The 14,001-nt window shown below is 35.9% G+C and overlaps 2 protein-coding genes across 2 annotated transcripts; both read left to right on the plus strand.

Moving 5' to 3' along the window:
- The first annotated feature begins 59 nt into the window (after positions 1 to 59).
- LOC103953295 (peroxynitrite isomerase Rv2717c) lies at positions 60 to 2,773 on the plus strand. The gene is given in 5 exon segments (XM_009365034.3): positions 60 to 322; positions 325 to 440; positions 581 to 721; positions 1,514 to 1,582; positions 2,385 to 2,773. Coding segments are annotated over 5 exon segments (492 nt in total). The 5' UTR covers positions 60 to 276; the 3' UTR covers positions 2,505 to 2,773.
- Positions 2,774 to 6,802: 4,029 nt separating this feature from the next.
- On the plus strand, positions 6,803 to 9,807 carry LOC103953296 (aspartic proteinase NANA, chloroplast). The gene is made up of 2 exons (XM_009365035.3): positions 6,803 to 7,728; positions 8,826 to 9,807. Exons 1-2 carry the CDS (start codon positions 7,061 to 7,063, stop codon positions 9,649 to 9,651), a joined length of 1,494 nt encoding a protein of 497 aa, XP_009363310.2. The 5' UTR covers positions 6,803 to 7,060; the 3' UTR covers positions 9,652 to 9,807.
- The last annotated feature ends 4,194 nt before the right edge of the window (positions 9,808 to 14,001 follow it).

Here is a 14,001-nt window from a genome sequence, read left to right on the forward strand (position 1 = left end):
GATTATAAAAAGATATAAAATACTGAAAACTTTGCGCAAAACCGAACCTAATAACGTTTTAAACTTGACGCAGAATCTAAATATTTCTCTCATTGTTTTTCGGTAAATTAAAAAATAAGTTAATAAAGGACTTAGCTGATGATGAAGTCTTGAAGATTAAAACTTGGGTAATTTGGACGAGCACCAGGCACGCGCGGCAGAGCAGAGACAAAAGAAGGCGAGAAGAGCAAAGCCATATTTTACTGTTAGCCTCAGCCTGCTGCCGGAGATAAGAAGATGGAGGGTGTCACTACTACAGCATCACCGGACATGCCCATGCACCCAGCATAGGACCAATCTCGTATCTGCTGGGTACATGGAAAGGACAAGGAGAAGGTGGGTTTCCCACCATCAACTCCTTCTCTTACGTCGAGCAACTCAATTTCTCTCATTCCGGCAAGGTACGTACGCCCGGCCCTCCTACTTTCTCTTTTCAGCAACTGAGTCAGCGAGTCGACTCAGTCAGTGAGTAAACAGTAAACTCGCTCTCTGATTATCTTCTTCGCTTGCCTCTGACGATTTGGTTACAATTTGATTACAGCCCTTCATAGCTTACACTCAGAAGACATGGAAGTTGAATTCTGGGGAGCCAATGCACGCTGAGAGTGGGTTTTGGAGGCCCAAACCAGATGGTTCCATTGAAGTTGTCATTTCTCAAAGCACCGGCCTTGTCGAAGTTCAGGTGACTGCTTCCTCTAACTCTATTGAATTGCCCCTCTCAAACTTTCTTATGTTAATTTTGACCAATATCTCGCTGCCCTTTTGTTTTTTCTTCGCATTTCTTTGGTTATTTTTGAAAGGAATTGACAATTTATGTGCTTTAGCATTTACAAACAACTTCATTCAAATAAAGATCGAGTCTTTTGATGACCCAGATTCACTAATGTACATACCCATTTGGACCATTTCCATTGCAACTTTCGGTTTTGTAGGATTGGATTGGTATGGATAACTTACTATATTCGAGGTATATTGAAAAGAGAAGTGCGATTCACACACCAATTTTCACGTCTCACACACCAACGTTGTTAACTTTTTTACTATTAATCTTCTCCAATTCATTCGCTTCGACGGCCAAATGTTGAGAGGAGTGTGTGAGAAGTAAAAATGGGTGTGTGGTTAGCATTACCCTATTGAAAATAGTGGGGTTGTTCATTTTTTTCTTCAGAGCTTCTAATTTTTGTTGTCTCTTCTGGAAATAAGGTATATTTGAGATTTCTCTAGGTATTTCTACCAAGGAGTTGATTTGATTTGGTTTCCCCATTTGGAAAAGAAATTTACTTGATATGGAATTTACGGTTCCTAATTTTGGAATGCTTACTTTTGTAAAAAGTGAATGCAAGTTTAGCTGATAATTATGGCTATCTGCATGACTCTGAAAACAATTGTATGAAATTTTTTCAACAAGTTTTCATGTTTCCTACTTGGTGCTTTATTTGATCTGCTGAAATTTTTGTTTATATAATTCCTTTAGAAAGGGACGTATGATGCAGAAGAGAAAGTAATAAAGCTTCAGAGCGAGCTTGTGGGCAATGCTTCTAAGGTAATTTAAGCTGATCATTGGATAAAATAATTACCATTATTCATGTCGAGGTTCCATAGAACTGGCTCAAAAAATGCATGCTGTTTATTTTCCTGCTACAAGTAATCTTCTATGGAAGAAATAAATTGATATACATATATTGAGAACTAAAGTTGGCAGCAAGATCGTGCTGGCAGGATATGGCTGCTGTAGAGTTTATAGGTATAACATATAAGCTATATCGGCACAGTTGAGAGCTTCTTTGACAAGTATGATGATTTTGCTGCTAGAATCATGGCCGATGAGGTGCCACAAGGATCTTGAGATATTACAAAGAGAGATGAACTTTTTACAACTTTTTTTCTTTCGAACCTTTCAAGATCTGTTCGATATGAATTTTCCAGGGGCAATGTGTTGAAAAGTTGCAAAATGGGTGGGGGTTTAGTATGAACAAAAACAAAATAGAAAGTATAAGAATTGGATGAGGTCAGGGCCTTAAAATAGGGAAAGACAAAACCGAAGTATATCTACAGAATAGGTGACAGGATATCATATCTAGATTCACTTGGAGTCCTTTCCCTTGATGTTTTTTTAGTATACTAGTTATTCTTTTGGTTTAGAGATTTATGAAATCTGGTATCTTATTCGTGGAGGTGACCACAAGTTGAAAAGAAATATGAGTTATTTTCTAAGATGTCTGATTTTAGATATTTTGTTCTATGAATTATAAGCCAATCTTGATGGTTTCAGTAACAAAAATGTTTTCTCTGTCCTTAAAAATGAAATTTGAATAATTTATGATGCTTTTCTGTTTTGGGCGTAGGTGAGAGAGATAACCCGAGTTTTTAAGTTGGTAGATGAAGAATTATCTTATGAGGTTCAGATGGCCACAAATCTCACCAGTCTTCAACCACATCTGAAAGCTTCACTCAAAAGAATCTGATGCATTTACGTCGAAGGAAAAGTGAAGTTTAGAAATTAGCATCAGCTTAAGTGCAAAGGGCATATCAGAGTTTGAAAGAGAAAAAGCACTACAGGATACGATCTTCTGATATTTTATGGTTATGTGATTTATCCCTGTACTGTGACTCAAATAACCCCTTGCACAAGCCTTGGGTGTATTTATCTCAATATGACAGATATTATTGAAGGCTGTAAGTTTTCGGCAAGTTACTAACTTGAGGATTACAATGACATGTATTTGCTTTCTCAGTTCTAACCTCAGGATGAATTTATTCTTCCAATTCAAATATGGTAGATGAAAGGTTTAACTTCAGTTTGTTGATCAGCCGATAAAGCTCAGTCTGCCGTGCAGAAGGAATCATGCAGCAGCTGACATGAAACCCTTCTGGTAAGACTCCAATCTTTGTAGGGATGATCCCTTCCATAGTGTGGTGACGGAAAACATGACTCGGTGTTTTCTCTGACATCCTATGTAGCAAGTTAATCTGTGGTGGTTAATAAATCCTTAATTACCAAGCAAATAATGAAAGCATGCTTGGGAATGGCTCTACCATGCCAAACAAGGTGCCACCATTCCTAAGGGCCAGGGCTGCCACAACTCTGGAGGTTTGGGCTTCAAATTGGGCCAAAACCATTGCTGGATTATATCTCATAAGGGAGGTTCTGTGTACACCGAAGTGTCATCTCTGGACACTTTTATTTCTCTGGACAATGGTATACTCTCACACTTTTTTTTTTTCTTTTGTTTGGGATTTTTTTAGGAAAACTAATGAAAAGAGATTGAAAATTTTGAGTTTTAACCAAAATGACAAAAATGTGTTGTAAGTGAATAGTATCAAGAGTGACTTTTTAGAGTAAAAATGTCTTTAACGTTAAAAGTGAACAATACCATGAGTGTTTCGTTAAAAGTCCTTTCTTTTTTTTAGAGAAGATGATTGTTTACGATGGAAAGAATAAAATCAGAGTTTAGGGGTTGATGATTTGTCGAGAGAGAGAGAGGAGAGTGTTGCTGCTGGAGAAAGAAGGTTGATGTCCATGGGAGTAGTCGGCGATGCCAATGGCGGCACAAGTGGTGTTGATGGTGGTTGCTTTGGGGTGATGAGTTGATTTGCCAAAGTTGACAGTTTCTAAAATCAAGTGTGACATCACATGAAAACGAGCACCATCATCCAAAGTTATTTTTCTTTTAAATAAAATTGACGGGTGTCGAACGACGAAACGTGAGTGTACAAAGAACCAATCATCTCGTAATTATTTGTCCCCAAACCCACTTAAATTTATAGAACGTTGTTTGTCTTGTTCTCTGGAATGATTCTTTCCTCTTTATCTACTTATCATATATTGATACATATATATAAAACTGGCGACAAGTCTTTTCCTTCGTATTTGTATCGTGTTGGCCATGAACTGCACCTTTTAAAGAATCACTCGTTGACGAACCATTGTTAACGGTTCCTTAACGAGTGATTTGAGAACCGCTTGTTAACGGTTCCTTAATGAGTGATTTGAGAACTCTTTTGAATCCATGACCAAAGTTGCAGATAAATGTTCTCTTACTCTTTAAAGTTTAACTAGTTACCTGCAATTTGACACGAACCAAACCATTTCTTAACCGATTCATTTCTATCAATTTGAACCGATACACCCAAGCTCAAAACTGTAATTTTTCATGTGAATTCACGTTGTGTGCAATTCTATCAAATATATTTATACAATAATATCTCATTAAAACACACGCGTTAGACTATGATTTAAAACAATGAACTAGCGAATGCTCCCCAAAAGTCGATATCCCATGTGGAGGGTTACAATAATATTTCCAAAGATATCAATTCAGGTAAGGGCAGAAGGAAGAGGTCAAAATCTCCATCTAATAAGGCAGATTTGGTGCTACTAACTCTCAAATTCTCCCAACATCAACAAACATGCCTATGAGTCCGCTGGTAGTACTAGTCAATTCTGCCTTTGAAATACGAACCTCTTTTGCTCTTGCAAGTTGCAAATTGCAATTGCAAATTATATATCAAAACGGTGACTAATTAAACAATTTTTACCCACCCATTCTGCTTCCTTTTTATTCAATTTACAAGTCACAACAACTACTCTTTTGATATTGCTTGTTTGGATAATTTAAACAAAAAATAAAGTAAAAATAAACCCCAAATCTTTGTTGTTTTATATGTTGGGACATATAAGAATGTCAAATCTTTGATGATAAACAGCTAATTTTTCTCCATTGGTGGGATTCGCTTAGGTATATTTGTACTGTATACACATGTTTGGTAATTGGTGTTGGTATAGGCTTTGAATTCCAACAATGTATAATTTCGTTTGATTCACAAACAAAGATATTTAAACTCGGGTGCTAAAAAGTGGATAAACTTGTATGTTCAATTAGACCAACCCACGTAAGGGGGAAGTTTTATTTTCTTGTAAAGAAAGAATGACCTTTTCCCTTTGGCTCTGGATATTGTTTGCACACCAAGTTATATAATTAAATCAAAACACCAAATTTCCACAATAATCTTACTGGAAATATGAGCTGGAGAGTGAAAAATAGAGTAAGCTAATTAGACGCATTGTACTGCAATTATGCTCTGACAGTTTGACTGAAAAAGTTTTAGGTCAGGCGGTCTGATCACGTATCTTGTTCGAGCTCTCAATAAGTTATTACATTGTTATGTACTTTTGATCCAATTAACTAATAGTTTAGTGGTTTTTATTTGTTAGTACAGATGATCTGACAATCATATCGACACAACAACTATGTAATTGAAGTATCGATGGTATTAACAATACCAATGGTATGTCAGTAGTCATGCATGTCACGTGATTAAACCCACCTGACCTAAAATTCTCTAAAGGGCATGTTCATATGCTTGTCAAGTGGAAATGATACGTTTTGTCATGACAATTCATCTTCTACCTTCATCTCAAACAACATTTCGAGTTGACGTCTATTTCTTACTTTAACATACTTTAAATCTAGTAAGTCGTCTAATTCAATCTAATTCTGGTGATGATCATGAGGCTTAAGTTGGTGCACAATCTAGTGAGTCATCCAATTCAATCCAACTCTAAGAGTCAAAATTATACCATCGTCATCTGCTATATTGCTACTTCGGCAACCTTGTAAGAATAATCATATTTACAAGTGATATAATCATTTTTTGTATAAGAGATGTTGGACGGAGGAATTGAAAACGGGATCTCAGCTACATACTATGAACCAGTTGTTTACAAGCCCTTTGCCTGAAACTCGGTTGAAGAAATGCATGGATTCAACCACCTTCAAAGTCCATGTCCGTTGGAAGATGAGTTGTAAGACAACTGGATATAAGTTATGTTGCGAGACCGTGAATCAGTTATTGAACGGTGAAATTCAACGAATTTATAAACGAGAATGTTGACATTTGGCAAACTTTCACTTTCAGCCAACTGGCCACGTTGAGCAAGTGAAAATATCACTCGTCTTACTCCTATATTAGTTAAGGAGGCAGTTCTTACTCTATGACCCTTCCATGTATTTGTTTCTAATTTTGTCACGTTACAGAACATCTTCAAACTAAAACCGTGTCCATCCACCAAGTTTTCTCATAGCCATGCATCTAAAATTAGATCTTTAATCATATTTATCTTAGTCTCTGCTATATATATTTTTAAATCTTTTCTGGAAAGCACAAGTTCTATGCATGAGTTGGCAGATGCTTGTCTTTCGTCCATTTCAAACAAATAAATAGTTTTCAATGACTAAAATATTGCATCAAATCTTGTACAAATTGCATCATTACATTATTAAACAAAAACATAGGATAAAAATCTCATATATTAAAAGAATATTTGTTCATTTCAAACAAAATCATATGATAAAAATCTCATATATTAAAAGAATATTTGTTCATTTCAACCCCTGAAGTTATTGATCATGGATGACGCACACATACATTATTGTGGGAAAATTGACCAAATAGTACGTGAAGTTTTTTAGCTTTGTGCAATTACCATTTAAAAAGTGTAAATTTTGGACCCTAAATGGTATATGTTTATGTCACGTACCATGTGGATTTAGGTGCCAAACACAATTTAAAGTCAAACACAAAAATGAAAAAGTCCAGGTTCCATTTGTGGAATTTTTTTCCAAGATATAGTAAGGCTAGACATTTACATATAAAGGGAATTAAAAAACAATGATGTGGTAGAAAATAAAAATAAAATAAAAGAACAGATGCAATCCAAAAAATAAAGGGCCCTCCCTTTATGGTTTCCAACATCTCACACTTTAGCTCCCAAACAAAAAAAGAAACCCTCCAACTCTTCCTTTTGGGCCTCTTGTTACTCCTCTTTACTTGTTAATTAACATCCAAAATTGACTAATTAGGCCTCAACTGCAAAACCAGAAATCCCAGACTGGCATTTGCTCCTCCTCCCAAAATATAAAACCTAATTTTAGCTTTCTTCCGTTTCTCCTTTCCTGTTTTTATACATTCCCATTTCTACACTTTTTTCATTTGTGGGTTTTGTTTCATTTTTCCGACGATGAAGATGGAGCAAAATTCAACCCTCTTCATCATTTTCCTCCTCTCCGTAATCCACGGCTTCGTGTTCGTTCATGCACTCCGCGGCGCGAGCCCAGAGAAAGCCTTGAAGCTCAAGCTAATCCACAGGTACTCTCCACATTATAATGGCCTGCATGGGGATGAGAAGCCTAAAAACCAGCAGGAGCTCCTCAGGTTGCTCCACCGCCACGACGTTGTCCGCCATCAAATGATATCGTACAGAAGGCGACAACAACAAGAAGAAAGCCTTCTTGATGCTGAAGAGGTAATATTAAACAGCAGCCGGATTGCGGCGAGGCGGATGGCTTGGGAAAAAAGAGGCTCCATGGTAATGCCGATAAGTTCGGGTTCGGATTACGGTTGGGGGCAGTACCTGGTTAAAATTAAAATCGGAACGCCGGCACAAAAGTTCTTGCTGGTCGCGGATACCGGCAGTGACTTGACGTGGATAAACTGCAGATACCGTTGCAGAAATCGGTGCGAGAAGCACCAAGGAAGGTTGCAACACAAGAGGGTTTTCCGTGCAGAACTTTCTTCTTCCTTTAAAACTGTGCCGTGTTCTTCGAAATTGTGCAAGGTTGGTCTGTGGACTATGTTCTCTCTCCAACAGTGCTCCACTCCAACGAGCCCTTGCAGATATGATTACTCGTACGTACGCTTGCTTCTCAATTTCCATTTTCCTGCGTATTGATTCTTTGTTTTTGTTTTAATTTGCTTGTGAAAATGTCAAATTGGAGAACCCAGCTGTTTCCAGTTTAGGATCAGGTCCAAAATTTGGTTCCAAACTGGGATAAGGGAATCTTAATAGTTATGATTTTACGCTAATTATTGTGTGGTATTAGAACATAACTAATATGCTCATGCTATAATAGCAGACTAATGATACTACATGACTACGTACCATGCACTTTATTTTTGTTAAAATTATTTTAAATTAGAAATGGAAATGGAGAGAAAATCCAAACCAGAAGTAGTTGGAAGTGTCTATTCTGAGGTACATACGTCCATTTCATTTTTAAAGCCGACCTAAAATTGTTCTACAACTTGTCTTTAAGGAACTTGGTTTTAGTTGTGTTAACAATATACATACTAAATATTAAAGTCGGTATAAACAGAAATTACATGGTCATGTGTTTGTCCAGGAGTTTTATAGGGTCTTTTGTTTAGCATCATCCTCCTCGTCACCACTTGTTGTTCATGGACCATTTTTGCTAAGGCTAAAGGATAATTAGGGTTTTTCCAAAATTCAGAATCAACACAGAGTTAGCTAAATTTTTTAACAAGTCTCTATGCAATCAGATACAATTGTGGGGTACCCCAAATTCATCAGTTGCAGAAGATGTAGGCGCTGCATTTTACCTACATTCAGCACAAAGATTTAAATGGCACTTATTGTAAGTAGTTGAGAGTCACATGATGCACATTTTTGTACCAAACACAAAGATTTAATATGACTCGTAGGTGGTAGCTTGATTTGTATTTTGTAACGGCGTAATCTTTTAAAGGATATCTAGAGTTTTGGTTGTTGGACATCCTAAATTCAAAACTTAAGATCCAAAACCCTAAATGTAAATCTTATCACGTAATTTATGTATATGCCTCTCCACGTGCTGAATCAGATTGAAAGTGTGGAAAAGTGTTAACCTAGTATACATTGTTGGTTCATACCCTAATAACAACTCAATCTACACCTATTTATGAATGACCAACAACTTAATTTGTTTTTCACAATGCTATTGTGTTAGGTACATAGAGGGGACTCATGCATTTGGGCTGTTTGCCAATGAGACTGTAAGAGCAACCCTGGCAAGTGGCAGGAGAACCAAACTGGAAAATGTGATAGTTGGTTGCACAGACCACATCAAGGGCAGTGGAGGCATTAGACATGGTGATGGTATATTGGGGTTGGGCTTTGGCAGGAACTCATTCGCTACCAAGGCTTCCCTAAACTTTGGTGGCAAGTTTTCTTATTGCCTGGTTGATCTGCAAAGCCCCAAAAATGTCTCAAATTTTCTCACGTTTGGTGGCCACAAATCAGCTAGATTGCAGAAACCAATGACCTACACAAAGCTGGTTATAGGTGACTCCGAGGATAAGGGGTCGTTCTACGGTGTAAATGTGCAGGGAATCTCAGTTGGGGGAAAAATGTTAGATATACCACCTCGTGTGTGGGACGAAAATCTTAAAGGTGGAACCATTGTTGATTCAGGCACAAGCCTCACATTTCTGAAGGTGCCGGCATATAAAGCTGTCATGAAAGTAATGACAATGGCTTTGTCGAAAGTGAAAAAATTGTCACCAGATAATGACCCTTTTGACTTTTGCTTCAGTTCCAAGGGATTCAACAAGTCTTTAGTGCCAAAATTCGCAATTCACTTTGCAGATGGAGCTATATTTGAGCCACCAGTGAAGAGCTATGCTCTGGACGTTGCTGACGGGAAGATGTGCCTAGGGTTTGTGCCAACTAATGTTGGTCCTTCTGTTATTGGCAACATAATGCAGCAAAACCATTTGTGGGAATTTGACTTGGGGAGGAGGACACTGGGTTTTGCTCCCTCCACCTGCACCTAGGGACTTGTTCAAATACTGGAATTGGATTGATTATGCTCTTGTAATAACTTTTTCTATTTCTTCCCATATATAATTGTGTATGAAATTCATTGCATTCTTATGGTGACGTCTTGTGCTTGATCATAAATCATAATTGGGTTTTCACTTTTGTATCCATCCAAGTGTTTCACATACGTATATACCTTAACAATTCTACAAATTAAACGTTTGTACATCCAAGTTAGTGATCGACTAATTCTTGGTGTAGTGCGTTATCTCTCTTTGTAATACTAAAAGAAATTTCAAAGTCGAATTCTTGTTCTGTTACGAATAACTAAGGGCTGGGTGAAATAAAGTTGAAACTAATGGGCGTGGGATAACAGAATTTGATTTCGTGGACATATTCAATACATGTTGGAAAAATATAACTTCTAAGAGAAAAATTTCATGAACTGACAGATGCATAGGATCAATAATGTATGCAGTTGCTCTTATCCTGCATTCTACATCATTGCTATCCACGAAATAACGCAATGTTCTTTTTGAGAATGACTCTCATGGGCGCAAGATGTCCACTCTAAAAGGCTGAAGGGGGTAAGAAGCCAAATGCAACTAAGTTTTGGTCCTATCTAATTTTACGTCTCTTGAGAAGAAAAGTTCTTGAATCCGCTAGTGCTTCTATGTTATGCTCCTATCTAATTTTACGTCTCCTTCATTTAATAAGTTTAATGATCACGAGCAAGTATGAATGATTCTATTTCCAAATCAAGTGTGAATGATTGAATTAAGAGCACAGAATTATTAAGCATGAATGATTGTCTACATGGGAAAGTGAACACAGAGTTAGTGTGCCTGAATAATTGAACACATATTAAGAATATCGAGTCCATTTGAAGAGCACAAAATATTATATGGTAGCTTCCAAAATGTTAGTCCACAGGAACAGATGCTTCATGTAAATAGCTTGCATAATTAGTTTTTTTTTTTTTTTTTTTTTTTTTTTTGAAACCCGCTTGCATAATTAGTTTAGCAGTAGAGTGAGCCTTTTCTTCTTCTTCCTGCAGAACGTGAGAGATACCACTCCTGACGTGCACGCTTGTAATACTTGGATAAATGCCATTATTAATCACCAATCAGACTTTGTCGTTGTAGAAGATTGATTGGTTGGTTGGTTGGTTAAGATTCTTCTTTGTTTGTCGTTAATAAACATGAAAAGAATGAGTCATTGTAGGCCCCGATTAATCTATTAGTACAACATATCAATGATCATCCATAACAGTTTAAGACAAATCTATTGCGTTAAGCAACTTATCCATCTTTCAGAAAGGATAATTGTCTAGATTATGCATTTCATGTTTAGAGTTTAGATCAGCTATTGCGTTAAATTGAGAAATTATTGTCGTTATAATACGTGTATTTGTTTATTAATATTGTATTCTATATCTTCTTTCATGAACTCATTATAATATATGGATATACAATGATAAACAAGTGACAGCACATGATCTACCACACATTAGTATATATGTAACATCTTATATCTGAAGAACATAAAATTATGACCCATATTATGTCAATCTCTTTTTGGGAAAGAATATTTATATTAAACGTTAGAATTGTTATATCGTAATATTAGTTTCTTGTCAATCTAGGATGTTATTGTTAGACAATATATTTAGACCGTTGAGTGTGATTCAAATAATAGTGTGCACATAAAACATATCAGATTGTTTCACATACAATTAAGGGATATATATACTGATATGCAGTTTAGAAGGCATCATGTAAATTTACATGAATCAATTTAGGTGCTTCTCCCGTTACCCTAACAACTCTCGTCGCTCACTATTTTTATCATGTTGTGAATAATTTGGCCATCACTCTAATAAGAACAAGTACCAATCTATCTATCTAGCTAAGATGTAAACGTCTATCTAACGGCCATGTGCATTAAGTCAGTGAGGTCAAACTTCATTGTTTAATTCCCCTTATATATTTTTTCACATTAGTACATAAAATTTGCAGGAACTTTGTTGTCTTCTTGTCTGTCTCATGCATATACATACTTGGCCTTTTGAGCAAAGTCTTGAGTTGTAGATAGGAGCAGGTAATTAAGATGCTCATACAATGAAGACATATTAAGAATATCGAGTCCATTTGAAGAGCACAAAATATTATATGGTGGCTTCCAAAATGTTAGTCCACAGGAACAGATGCTTCATGTAAATAGCTTGCATGATTAGTTTAGCAGTAGAGTGAGCCTTTTCTTCTTCTTCCTGCAAAACGTGAGAGATACCACTCCTGACGTGCACGCTTGTAATACTAGGATAAATGCCATTATTAATCACCAATCAGACTTTGTCGTTGTAGAAGATTGATTGGTTGGTTGGTGGGTTAAGATTCTTCTTTGTTTGTCGTTAATAAACATGAAAAGAATGAGTCATTGTAGGCCCCGATTAATCTATTAGTACAACATATCAATGATCATCCATAACAGTTTAAGACAAATCTATTGCGTTAAGCAACTTATCCCATCTTTCAGAAAGGATAATTGTCTAGATTATGCATTTCATGTTTAGAGTTTAGATCAGCTATTGCGTTAAATTGAGAAATTCTTGTAGTTATAATACATGTATTTGTTTGTTAATATTGTATTCTATGTCTTCTTTCATAATGTATCAACTTTGTCACTAACTCATTATAATATATGAATATACAGTGATAAACAAGTGACAACAGGTGATCTACCACACATTAGGATATATGTATCATCTTATATCTGAAGAACATAAAATTATGACTCATATTATGTTACTCTCTTTTTGGGAAAGAATATTTATGTTAAACTTTAGAATTGTTATATCGTAATATTAATTCTTGTCAATCTAGTATGTTGTTGTTAGACAATATATTTATACCGTTGTGTGTGATTCAAATTAACAGTGTGTACATAAAACATATCAGATTGTTTCACATACAATTAAAGGATATATATACTGATATACAGTTTAGCAGAGTAGACTAGTGATCAGTGAGAGGGTTGGAAAGGGCATCATGTAAATTTACATGAATCAAGGTGCTTCTCCCGTTACCCTAACAACTCTCATCGATCGCTCACTATTTTTATCATGTTGTGAATAATTTGGCCATCACTCTAATAAGAACAATTAAGTACCCATCTATATCTATCTAGCTAAGATGTAAACGTCTGTCTAACGCCCATGTGCATTGAGTGAATCAGGTCAAGCTTTTCATTGTTTAATTCCTTTATATAGTTTTTCACATTAATATATAAAATCTGCAGGAACTCTGTTGTCTTTTTCTCTGTCTCATGCATATACATACTTGGCCTTTTGAGCAAAGTCGTGAGTTGTAGATGGGAGCAGTTAATTAAGATGCTCATACAATCAGCTTGAAGTCTTGATCGAACTCCCTCCAGCAGGAGAGCGACTAACACATTATTAGGAGTATTTAGAAACTCCATTTGTTGAATTAGGGTTGGAATTTAGATCCTTTTTGTGGAAGTCAAAAGGTGGGCCTCTTTATTCTGAAGATAAGTTTGGAATTTTAGGTTTTAGTAGTGATTAGAAGTTGGCTGGAATATGTAGAATGCCCTCTTTTTATGGTTCTGAGTTTAAACTTTGTAGTTTAAATTAGTTTAAAGTAAAATATTGCTTATAAATAAAACACTATTTAGCACGGTATGTAAAATCATCTTGCAACAAACTGAGAATGGATCCATAAAAACATCCAACCTTTTCCAAAATCTTCCCTAATTTAGAATTTGGGAAATTGACATAAACAGCTCCAACCATAGTCTCCCAAATTTAGGGTTTCCCTAAAAATTTACCGGAACTCTTTCCAATTTTGACTATATGCATACAACAAACATACAATGAGATAAGTCCATTTATTGACGTGCTATGAATAAAAATATGATCTCTCTAACATTTCATTTCCTAAAAATTAATATGAGGCAACATCATGAAAAGTTGGAGTTGCTCTAATGTTGTCTGAGTTTCATGTTTTGTAACTGCACATTTCAAGCTCTGTCTGGTGTTGTTACACAAACAAAAGAATGATGAAAGATCAAGTATTTTGCGTTACCATGAGCATCAAACAAAGTTATGAACCATGAACTAAAATAAAGCCTAATGAAAGAATGTCTAAATGGGCTGAGCATTGGACCCATGTTTAATAGTTTGGTGTAAAAGTGGACTATCTGGCCCGTAAAACTCTTGGGCTCTTAATTTTCAATTATTTAGCTTAAAAACTATTATTAGAGAAAAATTATGTAACTAGGGGGTGTATTCAACTGAGAATTTGAGAGATTTTAATAGATTTATAAATTCATGAATTTTTATATAGTTT

The sequence above is a fragment of a genome, unplaced genomic scaffold (genome assembly GCF_019419815.1).
Source record: "Pyrus x bretschneideri cultivar Hongxiangsu unplaced genomic scaffold, Pyrus_bretschneideri_v1 Contig50, whole genome shotgun sequence".
Classification (NCBI taxonomy): Eukaryota; Viridiplantae; Streptophyta; class Magnoliopsida; order Rosales; family Rosaceae; genus Pyrus; species Pyrus x bretschneideri.

Coding starts and splice junctions, on each gene's coding strand:
- LOC103953296 (XM_009365035.3), top strand. CDS start 7,061: ATGAAGATGGAGCAAAATTCAACCCTCTTCATCATTTTCCTCCTCTCC. Junction 7,729..8,825: donor CCTTGCAGATATGATTACTC/GTACGTACGCTT, acceptor CTATTGTGTTAG/GTACATAGAGGGGACTCATG.